This window comes from Caloenas nicobarica, chromosome Z (genome assembly GCF_036013445.1).
Source record: "Caloenas nicobarica isolate bCalNic1 chromosome Z, bCalNic1.hap1, whole genome shotgun sequence".
In the NCBI taxonomy this organism is placed as follows: domain Eukaryota; kingdom Metazoa; phylum Chordata; class Aves; order Columbiformes; family Columbidae; genus Caloenas; species Caloenas nicobarica.
In genome coordinates this window covers 12,131,737-12,158,426 of record NC_088284.1, presented here as the reverse complement: position 1 = coordinate 12,158,426, position 26,690 = coordinate 12,131,737, and the positions used below count along the sequence as shown (strand labels likewise).

General features: G+C 39.6%; 1 protein-coding gene across 1 annotated transcript in view; it reads right to left on the bottom strand.

Annotated features, from left to right (window-relative positions):
* LOC136002198 (histone-arginine methyltransferase CARM1-like) overlaps positions 1-26,406 on the bottom strand; it is a 54,296-nt gene extending 27,890 nt beyond the window's left edge. Inside the window, exons 1-4 of the mRNA XM_065657040.1 lie at positions 26,238-26,406; positions 6,208-6,333; positions 611-714; positions 306-410 (exon numbers count right to left, since the gene is read on the bottom strand). Coding sequence (XP_065513112.1) covers positions 306-410; positions 611-714; positions 6,208-6,333; positions 26,238-26,406 — 504 coding nt within the window. The remainder of the gene's footprint in view (positions 1-305; positions 411-610; positions 715-6,207; positions 6,334-26,237) is intronic.
* Between the last annotated feature and the right edge of the window lie 284 nt (positions 26,407-26,690).

Below are 26,690 nucleotides of genomic sequence, written 5' to 3'. Positions count from 1 at the left end.
TGTCAAGAAACATATATGTGTAGGTTCCCAGACTGTCCACAGAAGACAGCAGAGGAATGTGTAGCTCATGTTTGGATCCATGTTTGGTGCCATTCAATCTGAGGATGTACCATCACCATCATGCATTGTCATCCATGTGCTTGACAATAGCATTAATAATATTAAGCACACATGAATTAGGATATTCATGCACGAAGTCCCAGGTGAGAAAAGGCTCCGGTCTGATCAGCGTTGCTCTACAGGACAAGTTCAAGTTTAGAGCCTCAGCGTATACTGGAACATTTAAGACTTTTAACAGACCTTACCTTGTCTGCAAAATCTATGTGGTTCTGTACGATAGCTCTGTAATAAGTGGCTGTCCTCACAAAATCCTGCATCATATTCTGTTGTTGAGACAGACAGCCATAAAACTAAAAGGAAAGGAGGAGAGGAAAAACAGAAAAAAATATAAAGCACATCTTCTATCAATCTTACCTTAAATTACTTAGTAATTAAGTTACCAAGGTCCTAAGCACCATCTGAATAAGCCTCAGCTACCTAACTGACCTGGTTACTAAAGTCATGCAAACAGTAACTTAGATGTCACAAACTGGCACTGAAGTTTCATTACCTGAAAATACTGAGCAGCAGATGCTTCCTCTGTTCGCTGACTGAACACAGAGTTCTTCTTTTGGCTACGGCATCTCTGCAATGCATTTGAAAATGTATCATATTCTAGAAAAGAAAAATAGAAAAGACATGAATGTAGCAAAAAATACAAGGATAGTAATTAAAGATAAACATCCAAAGACAAGATAAGAACACATTCAGTCACACTTGAGAGGAATGCTTCGTTTGGCTTATGATGTTCATAAATACACAGTAAACAGTTTCAAATTTTGTTAAACAGGCAAGAGCTCCTGCAAAGATCTGGCCACCATTAAAAGATTTTAAGCACCCAGGTGCATGCAACAGTGTTGTCAAGGATTCTCTGTTCAGTTTAGCTAACTCCTGGTGAACTCTGAGGAGTGGTTGAACATAAAGCCTCAACCTACTGTTTCAGGTTAATCTACACAAACCAATCCAAGCTCCACACAGAGAACCACTGAGAGTTATTGAGAAACACATGGATTTGAGTGAGGAGGTTTATAACCAAGAACAAAACATTCAAATTCAATTGGCCTAAAAAGCCAGGCTGAGGACTACATTTTCTTCCTTTAGAAGCAGTGTAGCTAAAAAGCTGGCAGGTATAGCCCTTGGGCTTCTGTAGACAAGATCACTTCTCACGTTAGGTAAGTTACAGGAAAAATCATGTGGACCTATAAAACAAATAACACAGAGGCTTTTGTGTCCATCCTTTAAGATTAAACCAACTCCCCAAGCAAAAAGTAGTTCCTTGATGTCCAAAAGAAGGGCACATGGCAATAAATGGAGAAAGTATCTAGAAAAAAGCACTATAAGGAAAAATTGTCAGAGGGGAACATAGCTTACAACAATAAAATCAGGGATGGAAGTTTAGCATCTTCTGTTCATACAAAGACAAGAGAAGACAGAGAAAGCAGACCATACCACATTTGTAATTTGCTAAACCAGAGAGATAGGAAACTCCTACAACAGTTCATGACAAGGAAGATCGGCCAAAATTACAGACAATGCCAATCTTCTCCTGGAAGATGCAAAAATCAGCTTAAAAGAGATTAGTCTTTCTGTTCTTTATCTGCATGGAAAGGCAAAACCAGAAAAAAGTCTGACACTGGACAGTGGAGATTTTTTCCAGGTAATTACACATTGTCTTAATCTTCTCCCATTTTTTTTTCCTATCTGAAGGTAAGAGATGATGTTACAGATTCAGTGACATGCTTGACTCCTTTCTTTTCTAGTCAATCTTCAACATAATTTTCATGCCTCTGCAGAGACTATTTGATAACTCAGAAGACTGTCTTTCGTCTTTGGCATCTAGGAATTACAATGAATTTCAAAACCACAACACCAAAAAAACCCTGGAAAAGCTTGCCTAGTGAGGTTATGCTGTAGAAGTTTTTGTCTTTGGAACTTTTCAAAACATTACTGTGCAAAGCTCTGAGCAACTTGGGGCTGAACCTACTTTGCAATAGAGGCTTAACCAGATGACCAAATGACTTCTCTTCCAATTAATTATTCTTTGATTATTATCAGACACTTAATTCTGTTGAAGCTGAACAGGTCAAACTGATTGCTGCACATGTCCAATGCCCACCCAGTGTTTGCAACAGCCACATAAACGAGTTAACACAGGAAAAGCACCTAGAAAGCTCAGAGCCACTTCGTGACAGTGGATTAATTTAGAGACTGGAGTATGACACAGAATCACAGTTTCTGCCCCGGGGTGAGAAGTTAGGGATTACAAATGTGATCAAAAGTGAAAACCTTTCTGTTTTTTTAAGTCATTCCAGAAGCAGCACCTCCTACCACTCTTTTGAGACTAGCAAATTCTGGACTTCACAATTGTTGCAAATTGCAGAGGTGTAATTACAGTCAATGCATTGAATAAGTTCTCTCAACAAGTTGCACCTCATTGTTTACACAATAAAACTCTGCAAGAGTTTCAAGCTGCAAGATTAAATACATTTGTGAATTTAACTGCTTTCTAAATTAACTCAAATAAAACAAGATTCAGGTAATCAAACTTTTTTTTTTAATTTTCTGAAAAACAAAATCACTACTTTACACAGCAACGAGCAAGCGACCATGGATTCATTTGGTCCTTTACTTCACCAAATTTATTATGTGACACCAATTCCTAGATGTAAACTGCCGAACAGCATCCTTGCGACCTGTGGATGTGGAGGCATATCAATCAGTTGTCCCCACTTACAGTGTGTTGGTTTGCATGACTGAATAGTCTCTGTGCACACTAACCGGAATTCTTTTGGATGAAATTAAACCAAATTATGCACTCCAGGAATAAACTTTGACAGGCAACAGCCATTTAGTCTATGTGACCAGACTAGATCTAGTCCAAAGTAAACACACTCTCCATTCTTGCCTCCTTCCCAAGTGAGTACAGTTTGCATACCAGGGCCCCAGCACCAATTGTTCTGTTGTACAAACTTGTTCTGTCTGGACTGTGTGACTTGCTAATGGAATCACAGCTCATTAGATCCATATGCCATGACAAGAAATAATAATTTGGGGAAAAAATAAAATCACAGCAAGACATACCATGTTCCTTTACTTGAATTATACTGCAGTAACAGCATGTACGTTTACACATACAAAACTCAATGTATGCCTTTAATATATTTCACCTACATATATACATCTACAGACACACACTCATATGTCTCTAGGTCAGTTCTGCATGTGGAGATGCACAAGTACTATATGTTACAAATAACTGAAAACAGTAAATAACACTTTTTTTCCCACCTGTATTGTGCTTCTATGCAAGTGGCACAGGTATTAGAGCTGAGACACAATTTTCAAGGTGAGTTGAACTAGAAAAATAACATCTACAGACACCAACTACTGGCATGTCGAATGCCTGGATGTACTGTGAAAGTGGCTGGAGACCAGGGATATGAGGTTTGAAAGGAACCTGCTTTCTACCACAACCCTGAAAGAACAGTTCATCCTGTGCTCATGAACTAATTCTGTGCTAAATTAAGCAGCTTATTTGCACTAAGGAGCAGAGAGCTGCATACCAAGTCTGTCACAGATGAGTTACGAACTGGTTGGTTCGTGTGTTACAGATAGATGATCTTTGTTTTTGAAAGTAAAGCCTGTAGGCTACTAACTTTCATTTTTATTGCCTGCTTGATCATATTCAGATGTTTAACATATGTTCAGCAGGAAATGAAAGATACGGTCTATAATTTATGACTGTCTACATGCTGGAACCAGAACAGAAATTCTCTGTGTGGGCACAAGCAGGGCATGAATTTCCCTCTCCCCCCATTCCTCACTCCTCATCTTCCTCTATGTTTCTAAAAGACAGAAGACTTAAAAAAACCTCATTGCATTTTCATAACTATCACTTTTAACATATGATAAAGGACCTTTCAGTCCATTTTTTAATAACAGCATTATTTTTATTTATTATACACACATGCACACTTGCAAATACATAAAACTGTAACACCTACACTTCTACACAGCAAATAACAAAATGTTAGCTTCTGCTCTGTAGCTTTGACTTCTTTGTAAAAACATAAAACTTCTTCAAGACTAGACGATGTTTGATTTACCCAACATGTAGAAGAAGGTACCAGCAAGATGTTTCTATGGCATGAGGAAATAATATTCTACAAGTAACTTTCAGATTAACACTGCAGCCAACACATTCCATTTAATATCAACAGGTTTGTCATTTAATCTGAACAGACTTTACTTTCAGCAACCCGTTATATTCCTGTCATTTTATCCATGAGTTGTTGCATGGACTAACGGGCCATTTAACTTTCTTTTCTGCTGAGTTTTAAAGATGGAAAAATATGGAAAGCAATCAATTTTTTCACTTTAGCAAGCAAAATCAGAAGTGATAAATTAAGAGACTTATCTATACTGTTATTATCTTTTTCACAATACGTAGATATATAAATGAATTAAATACTAATCACCAAGGAATATAGCTAGAGAGGACTGAATTTACCACTTAGTCTTCAAGGTACTCCTCTCAGGAAAAATAGCAAACTGTAAATAAATCAGCTGGATTTTTTACAAATACTTGTTTGTAAAGGTGGTGAAGAGCACTAAGAGAAACTTATTTTGCCTTGGGATCCCAAACTATCAAGGCCTTTTGAAATCAGAACCGTCCTAGGTAGGCAGGACATAGTAGAGATTGTAGACCAAAGAGTACTGACAAACTTGCCTGACTCCTTAACTATGAGCAGTGAGCTAATAAATTGCTAAACAATCTAATCTCAATTATTGCTTCAGTTATGATGTATGTAGGTTTCTGTAAGAGACAATATTGTATTGCAGTCTCAAGAGAAATCACAATAACTTAATGGAAGCACAACACTGAACTGTAACATTCAGATACATACATTAAAAAAACCAACCAAACAAAAACCAACAAAACAACAAAACAGAAACTCACAGTCATTCTCAGCTTACATTCAAGGTAAGAGGTTGAAAATGTGAGTAGTTTTTCCTGACAGATACAGATGAAAAGCTGTAACCAGGTAGGACTTCAAAGGCCACCACGATTTTGCACCCAACAGAAAATACAGTTAGTCTAAACCCTGTATTTTCTAGTAGAATGGGACTCAAGAGTTCATGTATTGTGTCTACATGATACAAAACTAGCAAATCATTGCACAAACCAACCCATCTACATCGAAATTCTCATCCCTTGATGCTTTGAAACATGTACGTGTCTTTAAATAAGCTGCCGAAAATCAAATCTAATTGCTTTGTGCATCAGTTTCCACACAATATAAAATTAAAATAACTATAATGGCCTCCTGGAAATCACCAGGCCTACTGATGTAGGCTGCTATATAAGAATGCCTGTTTATTATTAAAGAGGAAGCTGTATGGTACTTATAGTCACACAATTTCAAAATGAGTTGTGGCCATGCTGCACACTACTCAGAATGGATACGCAGCCTTCAGAATATCCTTGCATAAAAACTAAGAATGCTTTTCCAAAATCCAATACAAGGACATGAGGATATCACATATAAAAAAGTCTCAGCTGTTGGATTTACGAAAACACGTTGCGTGGAACTATAAAAATACAGATCTCAACATTCTACTAAAATACAGTCATGTTTCTACAATAGAGTGAGTTTCTTTTTCAGCATCACTAAGCACAAAATACCTATCCTAAGAACTGCAGATGTATGCTAAACTACCTCAATTAAGTATACAGATAAACAGATCTGCAAGACAACTTCTGAATGGGGAGCAAGAAGTGGCAGATTTCCCACGAAAAGCATTTGCCAGTTATTAGAGTTTACGAAGTCATTTGGATGTGTTATCTGCAGTTCCTTTCTTCAGAAAATTAATCTGCAGTTGTTTTGCAAAAATGTTATGTTCACTACGTGAATGGTCCATACTCCACAAAAGACAGCTGGAATGGGCTAGTAGCAAACGAAGTTGCACAAATTATCATAACAAAATGTAATATTTAAATAGCCAATATGAAACAGAGGTAGAAGATAACATATTTTAACGTGAACTTTACCAATAGAGTAGCATGGCAGGGAGGACAAGGTACTCAGAAGTCCAAGATGTACTTACCAGCTTGTGACTTGAACTGGAGCAAGGCACTGTTGTATCCCAACGTAATCAACACAGACTGTTTTCCCACACGACAGTATTCAGTGTCTCTGTTAACCAAGCATTTAAACACACAGACTCCATCAGCTGAAGGGAAAAAAATACTTTAGAAAACTTTTAGCAATTAAAACCAAAACCATATAAAGAATTAGATGTCTCTTTGATTAACAATATATACATAAGTGTGTGTCTGAAGTACACAACTTGGTGAAAATACACTTTCTCTGACTTTGTTTCTTAAGCCAATTTTCCAGTGACCTACAGTTTCCATCACACTCATCATCCATAGTTTCTTGAAGTTTCCCTGTCCTCGGATGAAGGAAAGAGAGCTGACTGAATTAATTTTTACCTGGATCCTAACAAGGTTTTAACATTTTTTTCTGCTTCTTTTGCTTCTGTAATCCTATGTGCTGATGTACTGATAACCTGATAACAGAGATCCTGCTCTGGCAAATGAAATGGCAGTGTAAAGATTCAGGGATCAATTACATTGACTAAACGAGGAGAAGTAAACTAGCTTTGTCCAGTAAACACACATTACAGACCACACCACGTATGACAACTATCAATAAATCTACCGTGTGAGAAAAAATGATGCAATTTTTCAGACAATGAAGAACACGCGAGTACTAGGAACAGGCGCAGCACAGGGCAAGCCTGTGTGCTGGGCTCTTTGGGGAGGGGGATCCAAAATCAGAGGCTTCCATGGAGCGGTACATCAGCACACATTGTCTCACCGTCACCCTTGCAGCTCTCAGGAGGCAACTGTGTGAGCACATCAAGCAAGATGCACATTATCACTTTCAGAAACCTGACAGAGGTCTGAAAGGAAACTTCATGCAAATGGCAGTTATGGACATGGTATACAATATGTAAAGCTTTTAAATTATCAAGGGCTTGTGTTATGTATATCTTCACTCAAGCAGCCAAGCTTTGGGATTTAATACCACTGGACCATTCTTTCATGCATTTCAGTCCACTTTGCTGACAACAAGTGTTTATTATGCATCTCACACACACATTTTATCCTTCTGGAGATAAATGATACAACAACACACATAAAACAAAACAACACCAACCAATCACCACCAACAACAAAAACAGAAGCAGAAAAAACCCCAAAATGTTTAAGATAAAATAGAAACAAAAAGAGAATTAAAAGCAAAAGTTCACAAACTGGCAGTAACACAGAAAAGTTATACACTGCAATATACTAAAAAGCATGCAAGAGGAAAAACTCAAGGAAAGCCAGAATGAAGGGGAAGAAAATACACATCTTGAAAAGCAAGAGATGTAATAAATAAATAATTATTAAAAGCTACAAAAAATCTAACTATGCACAGCTGAGCTATGTTATTCTGCTAGCAAAGTTTCATGGACCAGAGTGAGAAGGCATACATATGCATATACCATACAGGCACCTCGTGCATTTCTTTAAGCCTTATACTTCACAGCATCTGCTGTGATGAGAAGTGAACAGAACAGACAGAAGCACCACTATGATGTTCCACGTGCCAAGCAAAGTTTAATCACACACAAACAGATCTGAGAATTATTTTTAAATCTTTGACATTTTGCATGAAGAATTAGAATAAATTCCTGCCACATTTCATGTGTGAGGTCTAAAGACAGAGATTGTTATTCAGAAAACTGCACAAAACAGGGTTGGAATGAGTCCTGCCTGATAACATACCACACAGATATAATAAAATCTTCAAACAAAAAAACGTGTGTATTCATCCTCAGAATACATTTTAAATTCAGAATATGTAACACGGAAGAAGTCTTTACAGAGCAGGATGAAACTATGTTGATTTTTTTTTTTTTCTTATTCAGGTCTTAATTTTGAGTGGTTTTTGTGTGTGTTTGGTTTGGTTGGTTTGGCTTGGGGTTTTTTTCACCTGTTAAACAGTCCAAATTTTTCATAAGATCACACACTTACAGGACCTTGATAAATCCTCATTATAAAGATATTCATTAAAAGGAGTTTCAAAAGTTTGCTGCATCAGAAGAATAAAGATTATGTTATACATGGTTTCTTCATGGTGATTATTTCAGACTAAACAAATCCTTCAATAGTTAGCACAGTATTGCTCAATAGCTGTGTTAACAGCCAGTCATCCTAAAGAAACCTGATTATCACCATGTGAGAGCTGAACACCACCATGCAAAGCACAGAAAACTTTATCCCAGAATGGACATTAATTTGCTCCTGGGATAGTCAAACTGTAGGGTAGTCATTCACAAGTTACATTTAATCATGGCAAAGATGATGGTACCCAGCCAAGCTCTGAAAAAGCAGCACTTCCAAAGTGGCAGAAAGTAGTCAAAAGTCTGTCAATAGCCTCAAGGCTGCTTCTTCCTTAAGTAAATGATCGGTAACCTCTGGAGATGAGTCTGACCTGGAGTTAAACAGCACCCTGATCATGGATGCCTATATGAAAAGAAACACACAATCAGACCTTGGCTCCTGTCCTGGTAAGGAAACCTAGGTACACAGAGTTTGCTGAAGAATGTCAGATGTGTCATTGGGAAGTTTCATGAGAAATTAATAACTGGAAATATCTAAGAGAGATTAAAAAAAACCCCAAACAATTGGGAGCTGATCTAAAAATGCAGATAGACCTGCTAAAATGCTTTCACTTTTATTTCTACTTATGTCCTTCTTGAAATATGTATCTATTTTGTATATATAAATGATATTGTGTATATATACATATAAAATTTTAATATCTGCATAGGTTGCAATTATAAATGTATTCTACTTTAAATTCCCAATGTACAGTTAACAGTGATCACAGCAAGATCATACCAAACAGGTCATATCATAGGAGTATTAAGTACTCCAAGTTTTGCTGGTTGCTTGACACCCCCTAAAGCCACAGCCATCATATACAATTCAGAATCTCTACAGAAATATAATACATTCATTTCACATATTTATAGCCAAAAAAGCAAAACCATGAATAATCAATCTATCTATCCAGCCATGAAGGGCTAGTATTTGGAAAGCTAAAGTTCAACTAGACTTGAAACTAGCAAGTAATGTCAAGAACAATGAGAAGAGTTTCTTCTACTGCATCATCTTTTAGAAACCACCCAAACAACTATTCCCTAAGAGAGCTGATGGTAAGCCAAAATATTGCCATTCATAAACAAAGACAAATTTAATAAACTACAATATGCACTGTTTATACCCTGGACAGTGGTACAGTGGCACCAAACATGAGGTGGTAACACTCCGTTCTTCAATGCAGCTCCTTGAAATAAGACCCCAAACTGTGAATTCCATATCCAAGTGTTCATTTTATTTACAATACAAACAGGCTACTAAAGGAGGGCCCCAAGGACATTTCCTTTACCCTTGTTTCAGAAGTCAGCATTTAAAAAAGATAAATTATTCTCTACTAAGCCTATGGGAACAGGTCACATACAGCACCTTCTCTTTCGGTGAGAGAAATTAGTTCCCTTCCATAAGTCTTTATGTTTATTCAATATGTGAAGCAGATTTTACCAGAGTTTACTGCAAAGACTGTCTTTTTGTTTCTTCCTACTATGCTGTCATGCATGTAGATACAATATTACAACTAAAATGGATTTATGAGAAATGTGTCACGAAGACATGTAATTTCAAAATCTGTGGAATCATATAAGTTGTCTTAGCAGGGTTTAAGAAAGAACTTAAGAAAATGAAATGGAAAAGAAAAAAACAGCATTACATTCAGTAAAAAAACAACCCCAAAACAAAAAAACAAACAAACAAATCCAAACCTTGGTACTTGCTATTGTTTGGTTGGTTGGTTGGTTTGGTTTTTTGTTTGTTGGTTTGGTTTTAAAGTCCTCATAAGAACTAACATTCAAACAACAGATAATAAACCCATCACATCTTTTGCAGCTTTGACTAGCTAGTGTTCAAGGATACAAATATTTCTGAACAATTCCTCTCAAAGAAATTCTAGGTTTCCAAGTCTAAAAATCAAGCAAGCACATCTTCTCCTGACTATGTCACAGTCTACTGCATACAGCACCTGCAGAACACTACAAAAAGCTTTACAAAAGTCAAGAATAGTTGTTCAGAAGAAAACCAAGCATATGACTAACGTTTCATCTGATAGATACTAACAATAAAGAGAAAATTTGTATGAAAATTTTGTCCAAGCAAAACAGACTTAATGGACAAAGCCTGAAGTAACTCCAGCAAACTTTAAACACAATGAACCTAAATGACTGAACTTTCCAAGAAATCTACTCACAAATAAGAATACGAGAGGGTGAAAGGTCAGTCATATACCGAGTGGCAGGGGGAGAAGGATGGAAATTGTGTTCTTTCACTTAAAGTTACTGACCAATGGATACTCTGTTTAGCCAATAATCAAGGAAAAGGTTTTAAAAACTATGAAACTCAGACAGCATGATATGGCATTTCTCAAAGAATAAAGCAGAATTTACTTAAATAGATTCACACCTAGCTTTCCTAGACAGCCCCTATTCCAGTCCCATTTCTGAGGAAGCTGGTTTATGCAGCTGTGCTGATTGGCAATCCCATCTTTCCTAATTTTTGAACTCTTCAGCTGATTAAAATAAAATTTGGCTGACATGCCAGAACCATGCTTTTTTTTCTCCTCAGCTCACACACGAGTCAACACCAGAGTCAACCACTGCTGGTTGTACATAAGTTGGAGATGGGGGATTCATAATCATGCATAACAGTGGAGTAACTTCAAGCAATCACAGAAACGGTTGGGACAGAGAGAAGAAGGAGGCTCTGAAGTCGGAATGAGAAAGAATTTGGAAGACACTAGGATAGATGTGAACAAAGTAAATTAGTTGAAGGAAAACCAGGATTCATCAGTTCTGCTGTTCATGGAATAATTTTTTCAGAGATGGTAGCCAAGTGATCCTCTCAACACTCTTTATGATAACACATAAACTCAGTCTCATGGTGCTCATCTGCATTCACTACATCAGGCAATGTTGTACTGTGAAGAGAGCCTCAACTTCCTGGCCTCTCACAGAAATTCTGCAACAGGAAAACATATAGACCCAGTGTCTGCTAATCATGTACTTCAACCACAAGATCATCTCTGAATCAAACCCAACTTCAAATCACAACTTAACAAAACACAACTTCATTACAAGAGAAAGGTATTTATACTGTATCTACTTGTTTACTTTGAGTTCGCCTGCTTTATCGATTACTGCGTCTGTATGTTCAGGACCCTAAAGTTCCTCAAATAATGGCAAAAGAGTCTCCTGCAGAAAGCCCAAAGCCATTTGCCTAAAGTTAGGCCACATGAATCCTGCACACCATGAGAGCGCTTTTCTAACCCACAAAACACTTTTGGAAAACCAATCCACTTACTGTAAGTTGCTTAAAACTGTATGGCTAAGAAATAAACTTATTACTGCACCCTCCCACAAGTGTTAGTTTCCTCAGAAGCTAATATTGGAAACACAACAGATGCAGAGGTTGTCCCTATTGCATAACCTATTAGGCATTAGGAAAACGTATTTCGAATCATACCATCTACCCTTTTCTGGATAAAAATACATGTTTCCGGACCATCTCATTACTGCTACCAAAGCGGTTCACACAGAGGGCAATTAGTGTACGGTAATTACAGGGTACCTTTAGCCAGAAACTTATGCTAACATACAAGTACTGTCCTGTAATCCAGTGTTACTTCCGTTTCACTTGCTGTGTAGATTGATTAATGTACCTAGGCTTTTACAGCCAGTTATCAGCTACCGTGCACAGTAAATACACAATTCCAAAGTGTCACAGAATGGCTTGGGTTGGAAGGGACCTTTAAAGATCATCTAGCTCCAACCCTCCTGCCATGGGCAGGGGTATTATTCCACTAGGCCGGGTTGCTCAAAGCCCCATCCAACCTTCCAGGCATCCAGAACTTCTCTGAGCAACCTGTATCAGTGTATCACCACCCTCATCGTAAAAAATTTTCCCCTTATATCTAATCTAAATCTACCCTCTTTCAGTTTAAAACCTATCGCAATAAGTCTCTCTCCAGCTTTCTTTAAGCCCCCCGTAAGTATATAAAAGCTGCAATAAGGTCTCCCCAGAGTCTTCTCCAGGCTGAACAACCGTAACTTTCTCAGTCTTTCCTCACAGAAGAGCTGTTCCAGCCCTCTGATCATTTCTGTGGCCTCTTCTGAACCCTCTCCAACAGGTCCATGTCTTTCCTGTGCGGCACTTGATGTGCAGCCGCTGTGCACTTCCAGCAGCCCATTGTCCTTGGGCATGTCATGGGAACGGCTCATTGACATGTACTTAAAAGTTTTCATTGCAACTTGTGAAGGCTATTTTTTTGTTTGAAAGGCTGGGCCTTCACTTAAAAGTTACCTGTGGTTTTGTTTGTTGGTTGGTTTGGTTTGGTTGTGTGTGTGTTTTTGTTTGTTTGTGAGCTATCATCAGCAACTATCGCGTAGCAAACATTTTGTCTAAAAGTTACTTAAAATATTATTTTTCCAGATGAAATTTGGGGATAAATGTTCACATTTTTCTCAAATACAGCAGTGTGAGTGTAACTAGATAGGAAGAGTCCCATCCTGACTAATAAATGATTGTGTTGTCAGAAGACTGCAATGATATTGGTCTAAAGTTCGAAGCTAAGCATGTCTCAAAGTAGTTAGAAAAACATGTCTGTACTTGATTAATCTTGAAGTACCATTCACAGCAGTATTAGGCAAAAAAACCCCATATTACTCCAATTTTAGATGTATGTTAAGAGAATGGAATGTGGCACTTGGAAATTTTCACTTCAGCTGTCACTTAAATATTCTTACAGCCCACATTCACACTGACTGGGCTAATGGCCATTTTGGAATCAACTCAATGCACAGTTCATTCCAAAGTCTGTCACTGATCTTCTGCCATATATCAGCTACCTATTACAATTTATATATCATGGTTAAGCCCTAATTATAATGAAATTAATTGCCTGCTAACTTGGAATATGCTATGTGTTCACTGGAGCTCCTGTGGACATTCCCCACATATTTTCTGACCTGTAGTGAACAGAGGGCAAACAGACAGATGATCTTTCCTCCTGGCAGCCTGTAAACTATATAGTATAATAGCATCAGTAAAAACATATTTACCATGTACAGATCTGTATAGATCTTTCTTCACCTTGAAAGGCAGCATAATGCTGTGTTATTGCAGAACAAAAAAAGACAGAAAAGCACCAGACTGTATTTTGGTATGAAGACTCAAGGCAAGAAAGATGGCAGCCAATGTAATACCCTGCAGAAGTCTCTGGAAGGCAAGGTAAATATATCCCTGCCTCCCTCGGTTAAAATGCGAAAGGAAAATAACACACTTCAAACTCAGCACACAGAATCAGTACCATTTCACTTTGTTGCTTTTGCATCACACTGAATATGACAGCTCATTGCATAGCTGCAACAGTCAACATGTACAGAAGAGTTTAATAGGACCAGTAGGCTGTTATTGCACTGAGGTGGACATTGCTGATAATACTGCTTTTCTACTCACACATGCCAGAGAGTGTCTGTGATAACTTCCATTTCCTCAGCCTGACTTCTAAGATAATTTCATATCCATTTTGGGTGGAGCATGTCCCCAAGGTCTGTGAACCACTGAAAAAATTAAATTAGGCCTACTTCCCCATGGGCTCTATTTTTGCTCTCTCATGAGGATACATTTAGGATACTCTTAGGACAGACTTCACTATATAAAAACAGAACAAAACAAAACAATCAAACAAACAAAAAAACAGTTTGTAAAAGGTTTTATAATTTTACTGTAAACAGGAGAAAAAACTGTTGAAGCAAACCCCTCGCTTCCGAGCTACTGGAACATCTACAGAATAGCACAGTAACTTTAAGCTTTGGGAGGAAATTCAGCATTTCAGAACAGCATGTCTTTTCCTTTTAAAGGACAAACAAATCTTGCATGGTTTAAGTGCAACGTAAGTAGAAATCTCTCAAACTCTAAACAGTGCTCCAAGGAACCAGAAGGAATTCCTTGGACAGAGTCCATTGCTCCCACCAAGCCTTACAAGAGATGACTTATCTTCGCTTTGCCCTCTCACTTTATTTCTCTTATATACCCACTCATTGCCCAAGTAATGCAAATTTCAAAAGAAACTACATATTTCATAGCATTATCTCCCACCTACTTCGTGTAGTGAGCTGACCTGTTTAAATATATTCCTCTAAAATCAATACTTGCTAAATGTTTTCTAGACAGGAAAATAATAACTTCTTAATTTATTTGAAATATTTTCCTTATTCAGCATATTAATAACAACAAAAGAGTGAGCAGTAATCTTTTTAAAAGTACCAAAGCCTTCCGCCTTTGCTCCTCTTCAAAAAATATCTTGATAAGGTTTCCCTTGACAGAAAACCTAGGATTGAGAATCGAGAGGAGAGGAGAGGAGAGGAGAGGAGAGGAGAGGAGAGGAGAGGAGAGGAGAGGAGAGGAGAGGAGAGGAGAGGAGAGGAGAGGAGAAAAATTTCACCTTCACAGGTCAGTGCTCAATGATAACTGAATTGAAAACCCCCTATCTTGTTGCTGGAAATATGTCTAAGCAGTGGTTGTTTACTTGGAAAATAAATCTATTCTTGCAGATACCTGTACCTACCCATAAATGTCTTCTACAGAATTGCGCAGTAAATATTTACTTTTGTACTGGTCTTTCTCCAATTAGGATATTAGGTGAACTACTGAAGACTATTTAAAAACCGAAGTGTTTTTTAAATACTTCCCCAGGTACGTTCTTTTTGAAACTAATTGTTATTTAGTTAAAACATTTAATCACCAGAAAAGGCGTTTGCCACACAGAACGACTTTTCCTAAGTATGTTTTCAGGGAATAGAACATTTAACAGTTGCTGATGTTTCCCTGGAAGGTCTCTTCATCCTGTCTCCCATGACAAAATACTTTTCCTTTAAGATTTTCCTGGCCTTTATGGTTAAGAGGAAGATGATGCTTACATTAATTTAAAAATTACTGCTAATCAGCTTTAGAAGAAAGAAAATTTGACACAGTTATCTACTATGAATCCCATTTTGAATACAGATGAGCATCTACTGCATGTAGGAAGCTAATGCCAAAAAGAGATTTCCAAGCAATTCACATCCTTCAACATCATGTTGTCTTTCGCCATTGATGCAAACACAAAATGAAAGAAACACACCAACAGTGGGCTTCAAATACTCCTGCTCACTAACTACTTGTATCACACTGCCTGTTCATTCAGGTGACTCATGATGCCCATTAAGACGCCAAACACAACAAAGAATGTTTAACCCCCACAACTAAGTGTAATGTAAACTTCCCTCAGTAATAGTTAACCAAAGCTGGTACACTCACACAGCAAAAGACATCTTCCAAAGACACTGACTCAAGCCTGCAAGTTATCTACAGGCAACACAGTCTTGAGTTAATATGTAACCTGACTTTTGAGGGCAAAGCTGTTTTTTACCGTGCACCTGTCAGGGTGCTGGTGTGACAGCCTCAGAACAGAGCTCTGCCTTTGTCTGCAGTCATGCAGCTCAACGAATAAAACATGTCATCACAAGCAGATCAAGAGACACCGATTGCAAGCAGTGTTAGAAGAATACTGTGGTACGGAACAATTTGTGCCAATTTTAAAAGAGTGTTCCTATTTATTTGGTCAGCCTCAAGAAGATTAAGTGTCATGTTGCAATAACAAGAGACTAGAACAAGTTACCTCTTCCAATTACTGGTGTAACTGACACATCCAGGTTTCAAAAGCATAACTTGGTTCATAAAAACATGCTGGAGACAGGAGGACAAGTTGGTATTCAGAATCATGGGCTCTAAAATTTTTCTGATACACAAGCCACCTCACCCAAACACCCACCTCTGCCTGTAATCTCAATAGTGATACCTCCTCTAAGTATTTACTGCACCATTTAAAACCTCATATGTGACTAAAACTGGCACCCATAAGGTGTAGAGAATCTCTGCAACATGGACTTACAATGGTGACCATTTAGGACAACTGCCCTCCTGGTACTCTGACTGTCTGGGATGTAGTTTCTAAGGCACTCTGAGATCAAGCAAATATTCTGAAATAACCACCATGGGAATATGATTTGACACACAGAATAGGAGACCTACTTTAATCGTACTACAGGAACCTTTAGAGAAATCAGATACTTTAACAAAAAAATGAATCTTTATTTCGACAGACATTAAACTGAGTTTGAGAAATTTATTTCTCAATTATAACACTAGTATCTGTAAATGTATTAAAGAGTTTCTTTTCTACTATAAACAGACACGGTTTTATTTACTTGAAATCAGCAAGTATTAATCTCAGATAACTGTGGTAAATCACTGCAGTTTAGGCACACTGCACCAACAAAGCACTGGGCTTTCAAGTAAAATAGGATAAAAGAATACAATTGCACTGTATAAGTTAACTCCTTTTACTTTTAAAGGACTTAGCATAAGAAAAGCAAGAATAGCATATCATAATACCTCAGTACTGCTAGTCATAAATTGATTTGACACTGCTATTGTCTACTCAGCTTGACACTTTCAGTGCATCTCCTTCTTTATACAAAAACACCTTGGAGGGGACAGGCCTCGTGTAAAGTTACCAGATTTGCAGAAAGAGGCGCCCACACTTCTTTTGTCACTTTCCAAGTCCTTTCCTTTTCTAATTACAACATAGATTTACTTTTATTTTTGCAAATTTTATGCCCACACATCTCTGAGAGCATCATTACATTTCAACTATAGTTTTACAAAAGAGAAGACTTAAAAATAATAAGCTACTATAAAATTATCAAGGAAAAGTTGTGAAGATACATGACTGTTGACCACTTGCATTTAAATCAGAACAAAAAACAATGGTTTAAAAACCACAATATTCTCTGGAAGAAAAGTAGTATTTTTTTAATGTGAATTAAAAGCAGTATTTTTTTAAGAATTGGTGGATGCAGCACAGCAAAAAATGCCAGCAGCAATTACATTGTATCCTTTGAGATATAAGCTTCTTTTATTTTTCACTGAAGACTAAACTAACATGCCACATTTAATATCTAAATATTTAGCGGCTACTGCAAAGCATCATCAAATGTCAATTTAAAAAATAAAGTTTGTTTCCTGAAAACATCTTTTAAAAATCAGAGAGAAAATGAGGAGAGCAGTAAATTAAGAATTAAAAATTAAGAACCTCTTATCTATGGATCTCTAAGAAACTTATGGATCTCTAAGAAACTTTCTTCTTATCTAAGAAACAAGCCTTCTGATCATGAGTGACAATTTTACAATAGGGAAATCAAGAAATTGTAGTTGCTGACCAATACATATATAAGATTTGTTACATTTTAATCAACGAGTCAGATGTCTTTTATCTTTTTAAGCAGTGGTGAGTTGAAGCAGCGAAGAAAGAAACAAACGACGCAGACAAGTCTTCAATCATCACTGATCCGTACTGCCTTATCTCAGTACCCTACAGTTAGCCATGTAGTCTGTAATTTTCAGCCATCTCCTTCTGCTGCTTACGAAACAGCAGAAATATCTCAGTTTATTAATTTATTGTACTTTAATTATAGCTGATATATTTTATATAATTTTCCTACTTCAAGAATGCTTTTTTCACTTCGCAAATGCTTTTACCATACTATTTGCCGTTTAACCAGACAACAGCATTACTTCATTTCTAGTCAGAAACACACAGCCACTGTGCATGGCAGAGTGCCAAAGTATTAAAAATAGAACATATTAACTAATAATAAAGATTGAAGAATTCTAGAAAAAAAAAAAAAGGAACATTTTTCCATTAAATATCCCCTTCATATGTTTGATCCTAGTATCACTCTGTCTGCACCAACACTGCCTTGCATTCCTTTTATATTGCACTACTATGGAAATCAAATAAGCAGACCTGCCTCTAGGAAAACTAAGTTCCTAATACAGGATTTCTGCTACAGTTTTGAAAGTGACTGTAAAGTCCAGGGCATATTTGGAACATTTCGTACGTGTGACAGTGTGAAATGAATGGAAAGCCTCCCTCTAGTAGACACTCTTTAACTACCAGAAGAACCTGGCATACAAGCAGCTGGCAGTGAAATGATCATGACCTCAGTGCAGATGGTTTGCTTTCCAGATGTCTATTATTAAATAGTTGCAATTTGTTTTCTGGATAAAAAGAACCTGATCCTACTGACAGATGTAGATGTAATGCCACCCATGTTACTTCCAGGAATACTGCCAACTGAAGCCAACAGCAATAAATCACAAGGGAAAAAAATACTATTAATAGTACGCATTTTTGCAGGATCAGGATTTGTGCCTGACTCACTCAGTTATACAGCTAAACACAAATGGATGCAAGATTTTCACACTGCACTTTCAGATGCAGAGTTCCTAATTAATTTATAGATAGCAGGTAAGATTATTGAAAGGAGAAAATAACTTATGTTGACATTTACATAAAGATCCAAATATATCCATACATAGCTTCAGTTTCCCCTGCAGATTAAATAACTTAAAATTCACCCACAGAAAATTCAAGACAGAACATGAAAATATCATAAAAACAACAGAGCTAGCAACCTATGCTACCACAAACATGTGCAAGTGTCATCTGAGAGGATTGTGACATTACTACTGTATATAAATCCTCCTACTTATCAAAAAACCCCTAATTCAATCATCTGTAGTACACATAACAAAACAGTAGTGGTTTTTGGGGTGTAAGAGACAGAAGCTCAAGTCCACTGCACTAAATGTATGGCTGTGTACAACTTCTGCCAGCTACGAAAACATTTGAGTGATTCCAGCTTTCAGTTGCCGTTTTGTTGCCTTGACTATATACACTGATCTCTTTAGTTGGCTTTGGATGGAGAAAAGGGACAGGCAGGAGCTGATCCAGGCTCCCTTGAAGCCAATAAGAACCTTTTCACTAGTATCAGTTGCCTTTAAATAAAACTCCCCTGGCATCTATCCATTCATTTTCTCTGTGCATGCAATTTAAGTAATTCAGCAAAATAATCCCATGCTCCTACAAACCAGAATAACCTTCTTTCTTTCCCCCAAAGCAAACCCAGAAAAGTAAATCTATTTCAGAGGGCAGTACTTTCTCCTCCTTCAATTAAAGGCATATCCTAAACTCAATCTAAATATTTACTGCAGCATGTACTGGCCGACTGCTAGATTTAAAATCTATCTGGTAAAGTGTCCTCTTCCTCAGCTTTGTGATCTAAAATCCAAAGATGATTCTTCATTCTTTCTTGCTTCTCTCATTCACCTCTATGCTCTAGTTAGGCTGGGAAATCCTTGACAAACAACTGCTTTTATTAAAAATATCTCAGCAGCACTCAAAATATTTAAAAGCAAACACATACAAGCTTAAGTAGGTATTTTCATCGATGTCTGTCACCTACCTAGAAAGTAACGGAAAAAAAGTGTACAAAATGCAAAAATGGAAAATCATGCATCATTTTCCATGATAACTATTTCCATCCACACTATCTCTTCTTGACATAAGCACTAGATGTTCTAAGTCCTAATTTAGTTCAGTTCAAGCTACAGCAGAAGTAATAAAATCCAAAAGTACCATTATTCAGCAAGGCATTTAATGTCTTCTGGTTCATTTAGGATTCTTAATTTATTGCCTCAAAAAGAATATTTCCAGCAGTTTCATTTTACTAGCACATATTTAGGTCTGAGAAGTTTCTACACTCTTTCTTCAAGGCCCTTATTCAAAGTTTAAGTTCAGAAAGAGCTGGTGTCATCTTATAAACTCACTCAAGAAGTCTTTAAACCTTTGCAAACCAGGCAAAGAAAGTTAACTCTGAAAACCTTCCTAGAAAGTTGTACTACTAGTACTATTATAAGGGCCATCAAACCGTATCTTAGAATGACAAGTTAATTAGTACAAGAGAATGAACCTTTTTTCATGAATGTTCAGGTTTCTCAGGTGGTCTGGAACCTGATGTTGTCTAACTGTGGGAGGGACTCTGCTCCCCCAGTCCTCATCTTGCAGTCCATCCATGTAAGAGGTGTGGGAAGCATGGTTGCTAGTGAAGGCGGAGGCAATAGAGTTGTGGACTACCTCAGTCTTCTCCTGGTCCACTATTACCAGTTTGCCAGTCTCGCTCATTATGGGGGAACGCTTTCTTTGACCTTCTTTTTCAGGCTGAAACACACATGGAAGCCCTTCTTACGACTTCTTGTGTCATTCCTTGCCAAGTTCAGCTCCAGGTGTGCCTTGGCCTTCCTGACCCCACCGCTACACAATCGGGCAGTATCCCTATACTCTTCCCAGGATACCTGTCCCTGCTGCCAGCACCTGTGCATTTCCTTCTTGCCCTTTTGTTTGACCAACAGGTCTCCAGTCATCCATGCCAGTCTCTTGTATTCCTTTCCAGATTTCTTAGAACTGGGGATTGAGAGCTCTTCATCCTGTGGAAAGCACCCTTAAAAATCTGCCAGCTCTGTTCTGCTCCCTTGCTCCTGAGGGCAGTTTCCCAGGGGGTCCTATTGACTAACTCATTGAAGAGCTGGAAGCTGGGTTTCCTAAACTTCAGGGTCCTGACTTTACCCTTCGCCTGACTCACATCCCTCAGGTCTGCAAACTCCACCAGTGCATGATCACTGCAGCCCAGGCTGCCTCTAATCTTGGTGTCACTGATTAGCTTACTTGCGCTGGTGACGCATCCCCTCTGGTAGGGCTGTGTATTACCTGGCTTAAGAAGTTATCCTCAGTGCACCCCAGGAGTCTCCTGGTATAGCCTACAGCTCACCGTAGTACTTTTCCAGCAGATGTCGGCATACTTGAATATATAGTGGCTTCTCAGCATAAGGCATTATAGGCAACACTATTTACTATAAACTCAGTTCCAATGCTTCTCACCCCAGCCACTATGAAGCTACTTCAACCCATCTATAGATGGTCTTATCACAGTATCCATGCACCTCACAACTTTAAAACATTTAGCTCTACCATATGGCTGATGGGTGAAGAATTCCTATCACCACATTTTACAGAGGGATTAGGTATATTATTGATGCATACAGTTCATGGGAGAACACAGAATTGAATCCAGACCTCTCAAATCTCACATTTGCATGCATAGCTAGGGGACCACATTTGTTATAATACACAGTATATGCAACATGATGGTACAATTTAAGAGCACAAGGAGAATTAGATAGGATACAAAGAAACAGAAGTAAAACCAACCAACCAACAGAAGGCCTAAACCACCACCACAAACCAACTAAGCTATACAATATACACTGTAGTTGTTTTCTGGGTAATTGTTGAACTTCCTGATTCAGCCTTTAATTTATTATCTCTATGTATTAATCTACCTACCTATATAAACACACACGTGTATATATATAGTTACACCATCTGTATTGATACAAATACCAAAAATGAATTATAATTACCAAACAATAAAGGTGAGGCATGCTCCTACTGCAAAACTTGCACTCTTTGTTTTACTTGCTCACTCTTCCAAGGTAAAAATAGGGCCATGACTGACTAGCAAACTGCTTACCTATTACAAAAGTTCTGCATGGAAAAAAACCCCTAGCACTTGATATGTAATTAAAAAAACCCCAAACAACCTTATGAAGTGTAAGTTTAAGAATTTATCTGGCCAACTGACCACTGGAATACTTAGTACTTTATGAAGCAGCTAACAGAAAATTGCAGGATTACTGTTTCTAATCATACCTCTTTCAACCACTTAACTATTCCTTCACACGAACTATTCTGCTTCAACAATTGTCTGACCTGCAATTTCCCCTCAGAACAGAATTTTTAAAAAAATTTTTTTAAAATAGTGCTTTGTTTATTCCCCCCTGAAATCCTTTGTGCTGCCCTAAAGATGTAGAAAGAAGTGGGAAAGGACAACTAAGAGCCTCCACGTCACCTGTGTGTCAGAGGTTACATGAATTATATGCATAAAATATTAACTATGTTGTCTTTTCTAATTTTCTCTAGCAACTGATTTTCCCCCACTAGGAAAATGAAGATTTTCACAGTGGAAAAGGAAATGGTGAACAACATCAGTTCTGCTGTTTAGAACAACAAGGCTGCTGATGCTAGTACTATCTGTGCAATGCATGCCAAAAAGTACTTCAGAGAAACAGTAGCTAAGGGTCTTTCAGAGCAACCAAACAAGAATATAACAGCATTAAAGCTGAGCTGCTGTGTCTAGGAGAAACCTCCAGACATTGCCAAATTTTGAAGCCTTCAGTTAGATCTTCACTGGCCTTGGTTTAAGATCACCACCTGTTTAGCTACCAGTTGTCACAGGAAAGGGAATCAAAAAGGTCTTCCAGCCCTGGAGAAGCCACCATACTGCCACATCTGCATCTTATGACCCTTGCCCATCTGCTCTTAGCCTTCCTTTGAGCCAAGGAACCCTTGAATTTTCTCTTGGTCTCCTGGAAACAATTCCTGGACAGCAATTTTCTACTTCCTTCCCAGAAGTTCCCATTATTCATATCAGGACTTTTGCAACTCTGTTAGGATCATTCCATAAACCAGTTATAAATTACATTTTTAAGATCCCATCCTCCCAAAGCAATGCGCTATGTCAGTCAACAGGATTTCTTCTTCTGTTCAGCACTCTCAAAAATATTTTGACCCAAGGTCAGAGTTCTCTCAGCTGCAGCAGGCTACCTTTCAAGAGTAGCTTTGCAGACTACATTTTAATTTTCAAATCAGTGGTGAAGAACTGTCGAACAAAACCAGCAGGACCGGGTGATCACCCATCTTATTGACAACACCTCTGCTCCACAAGAGTCATCGGTTGCCAGCTCTCCTTGGGTTCACAACTGACTAGAAATCACTGCCTCCCTGATGGACACTTCTCTCCAACAGTTGTAGCTCCAGCTCAGCACTTGCCCCACTGCACAGCACTTGACATACTCACCTGCTTGCTGCCTTGGGCACCTGTATGTTAGAAAGTCCAGTGTTGCTTCCCACTCTACACATATTCATAGTAGATTGTGAAGATTCTTGCATTCCCCTGTCTCACATCTAAAACAGATCCATTGCCTGATAAAGGATAATCCTTCGTTCTTCCTTGTTTTAACATCCTGTGTTTATCTGCCGGTTTCTACATGTCTCATGATCGTAACCAGTTGTTTACCTATGGAGAAATTCTACTGCTTCGGGCTCCTTTCTGGGGAACAGAGTGGTTGCATTGATTTCTCTTTACTTTAGACACTGTGCATTGTGTGCATCCACATGAAAGGGAAATGTTAAGGCTTGAGCTGGTGGAATTCTTACTGACAGTGCCGGTAAGGAGCATGAACTCCAGCAGTCGAGCAACCACAGCAGAATTCACTCACATGTCTGCCTTTAAAATCAGCGTAATTTTTGACCAGACAGTTGGACCAGGGGCATTTTATCACTTTAATATGCACATTAAAAGTGTATGCTTTGTTCTCTAGAAAAATATTTCCTGACAAATATTCCCTTACCAGTGAAGAAAGTAGAAGGTATCCTCAACTAGAACAGGGGTTTGTTTGTTTGTTTTCATGTTGTTTGGTGTTGCTTGTTTGCGGCGGGTTTTTGGTGGTGTTGTTATTGTTTGGGTTTTTGGGGGGGTTTCTGTGTGGTTTTGTGGGTTTGCTTGGTTTTAGTTTGTTTGGGTTTCTTTTAATAATCAGAAAATACAGCAAACTCCCCTTCAAGATGTGTTTAAAGAATCATAATAACTACAACAAATTATTTTTTTCCAAACATAACTAATATGTAGCTTTGGGAGATATATTCAGGTACGAAGCTTGAAAAAAGTAATTTTTATTGCTTCAATGTGAAGTATGGACAAAAAAATAAAAGAAAAGTCAACACTTCAAATTATGTCAATTTCTTTTATTGCTTGAATAACCTGTATCTTACCAACAACAACAAAAGACACCATAGTATGATCATTTCTGTTCAAGATTTGTAAAACGGTTTTTCTCTTCAGAGCAAAATTGTCCATCCTAGGTGAGACAACATAATAGTAAGATCATTGTAATGAGCAGATACTAATGCTAGAAAAACACACTGCATTTGCAGCACTAATAATAGGGTATGTCATCTAGCTGTTTACAGACGTTTTCCTCTCACCTTCCACACAAAAGTATTCAAACATCAAGTTACTGAAAGAAGATAGCTTGCACCTCACAACAGGTTTGCAAAGTTCTCCTCTCTTGGCAACAAAACATCGATGCCCACTGATGCACTCTCATTCAAAACTTATGAAACAAGTCTTTAGTAAATGACCCTCTAGTGTTGTTGGGTTTTAAAAAAACAAACCAAAACCAAAACCAACCAACCAACCAAACAAAACCCCCAAACTTCTATGTTTTCAAAGTTTCCAGTTGTGTCCCACGTGAGCACTTCCAATAAAAAAACAAGCCAACCAACCAAAGGAAACACTGATAACTTTGAATTTCACTCTACTTCCAGCAGGTCTTTCATTCACTTGCATGCATGAATGAACATGTGTGAAATGAAAGACCGAGAGAACAGTAATCACAGACCAATCTTCAAATTAATATAATGCAAGACAGAAGCACGTCAACTGCGATTAGGCGTCAGGTTTTGTCACTCATGATTTCTAAGATGACATGTTAAATGACTGATAGTGCAAGCAAATATCCAGTATCAACTGGCATCTGGATCGATTTACACTGCTGACTGAAAACCAAACATGACTGTAATCCATCTACTCCAGCAATCCTTTCAGAAGTTACTGAGGTCGCTTTTGAAAAACCAAAGTCAGAACAGGCATTGTGTGTCTAGATTTGCTCAGGATTGGTCTTATATTCACCCACACTGAGAGCATTTCTAATTACTTCCTATACATACAGCAATTTCAGTTTTCCCTGGTCTTCCCACCACCCAGATTCAAGAAGGTTGTTTTATTTTAAAATATTGGCTCTGCTACTATCCTGTAAATACACAAATCCAAAAGAATGACTGCTTTGGGGAAAATCAGTAAAATGTGTGCATGCTGACATCACCTGTGCGTCTTAGGACAGCCTACCGACCGGGAGCAGAGCCAGAATTACTTCAGGGCTAAGCGCTGCCCTTCTGGACCAGTTGGGATTGCCCCAGCAGCACCGCACAGCCGAGGCACTGCCCTGCTCCGCCACCCGGGCAGGACAGCTGCCCAGCTGCCAGTAGCAGAAGAAAGACAAAAGAGTGCTGTTTATACATCTACAGACTGGCTTCTTTACTTCCTCCCCTTTCCAGTTCTCTTATTGTCTCTCTTTGATTTGGCTTACATTAGAAGAAACCAAAACCTTGTCCTTCAGGGCGGGGGGTGGGGGGAGTGTGCGGAATATCTTCTGACCGTCCCTAGCTAAAGTTACAAACGCCGTAACGCTTAAAAAGAGAGAGGAAAAACGACCCCGACGTGCGAGTTGGAACCTTCCCCCGGTAACGCAACCTTTCACTGCCCAGGCTGGCACCGCGGCGCACGGGGCAGCGCTTTGCCCGCCGTGCAGACGGGGCCAGCTCCCGCTGGCTGCCGGCGCGACACCCGTCGGGAGTTCGACCCGGCTCCTCACCGCCAGCTCATCGCTCTTTCACTCCCCCGGCCGCCCCTGAGCCCCGCAAGCCCGAGGAAAGCAGCTACAGCAGCCACCCGCTGCATGAGCTGGACGGAGGGGGGCAGGGACGGCGCAGCCGCTGCCGAGCCCGGCGCCCACCGGGGCAGGTGCCGAACCCCCGGCCGTGCCACACCGGGACAGACGCGGCCCCGCCGCGCCCCGGCCATTAACGGCCGGTAACGGCCTGGGACGCGCCGCCCGGCCCCCCGGGCAGCCCCTCGCACCGCGCCGCGGTTACTGTCGGAGCTGGCAGCCCGGCGGGCCATACAGCCGTCAAGAAATGCCCGGCCCCGTCCAGGACCGGCCACTTCCCGGCGGAGGGGGAAAGCGCGGACCGCCTGGGCGGCGGAGTGGGAGCCCCCCGGGAGGAGGGCGCCGGGGCTCGGTACTTAACCGTCTGTCACAGTCACGTCCGCGTCCTCCGCTCCCGCCTGTACTTGCAGCTGCAGGGCTTCCCGACTGAGGCTGGCGAGCTGCAGCCCCGCCGCCAGCTCCTCCCCGGCCAGGAGCAGCTTCACGCTGCACAACAGCAGCTGCTGCGTGTGCGGAGACGGAGCGGCCATGGTCCCGCCGCCCCCCTCCGCCGACGGCGGCTCCGCGGGAAAACGGCTGCGGCGGAGGGAGAGCCGCTCATGGGCCTGCACCGGCAGAACACCTCCACGGCTCACACGCCTCCCGCGGCATCTGCACCGAAACCCCGCCTCGAGGAGCTGCTCAGCCACCGCACGGCGCCCCAGCGCGGTGAGCGGGGCGGCTGCCGCCGGGCTGCCGCACCTCCCGGCCCCGACGGACGCTCCCGGTGCTGGCGGCGCGGGGCGGGCGCCCTCCGGCGTTCCCGGCGCTGCCC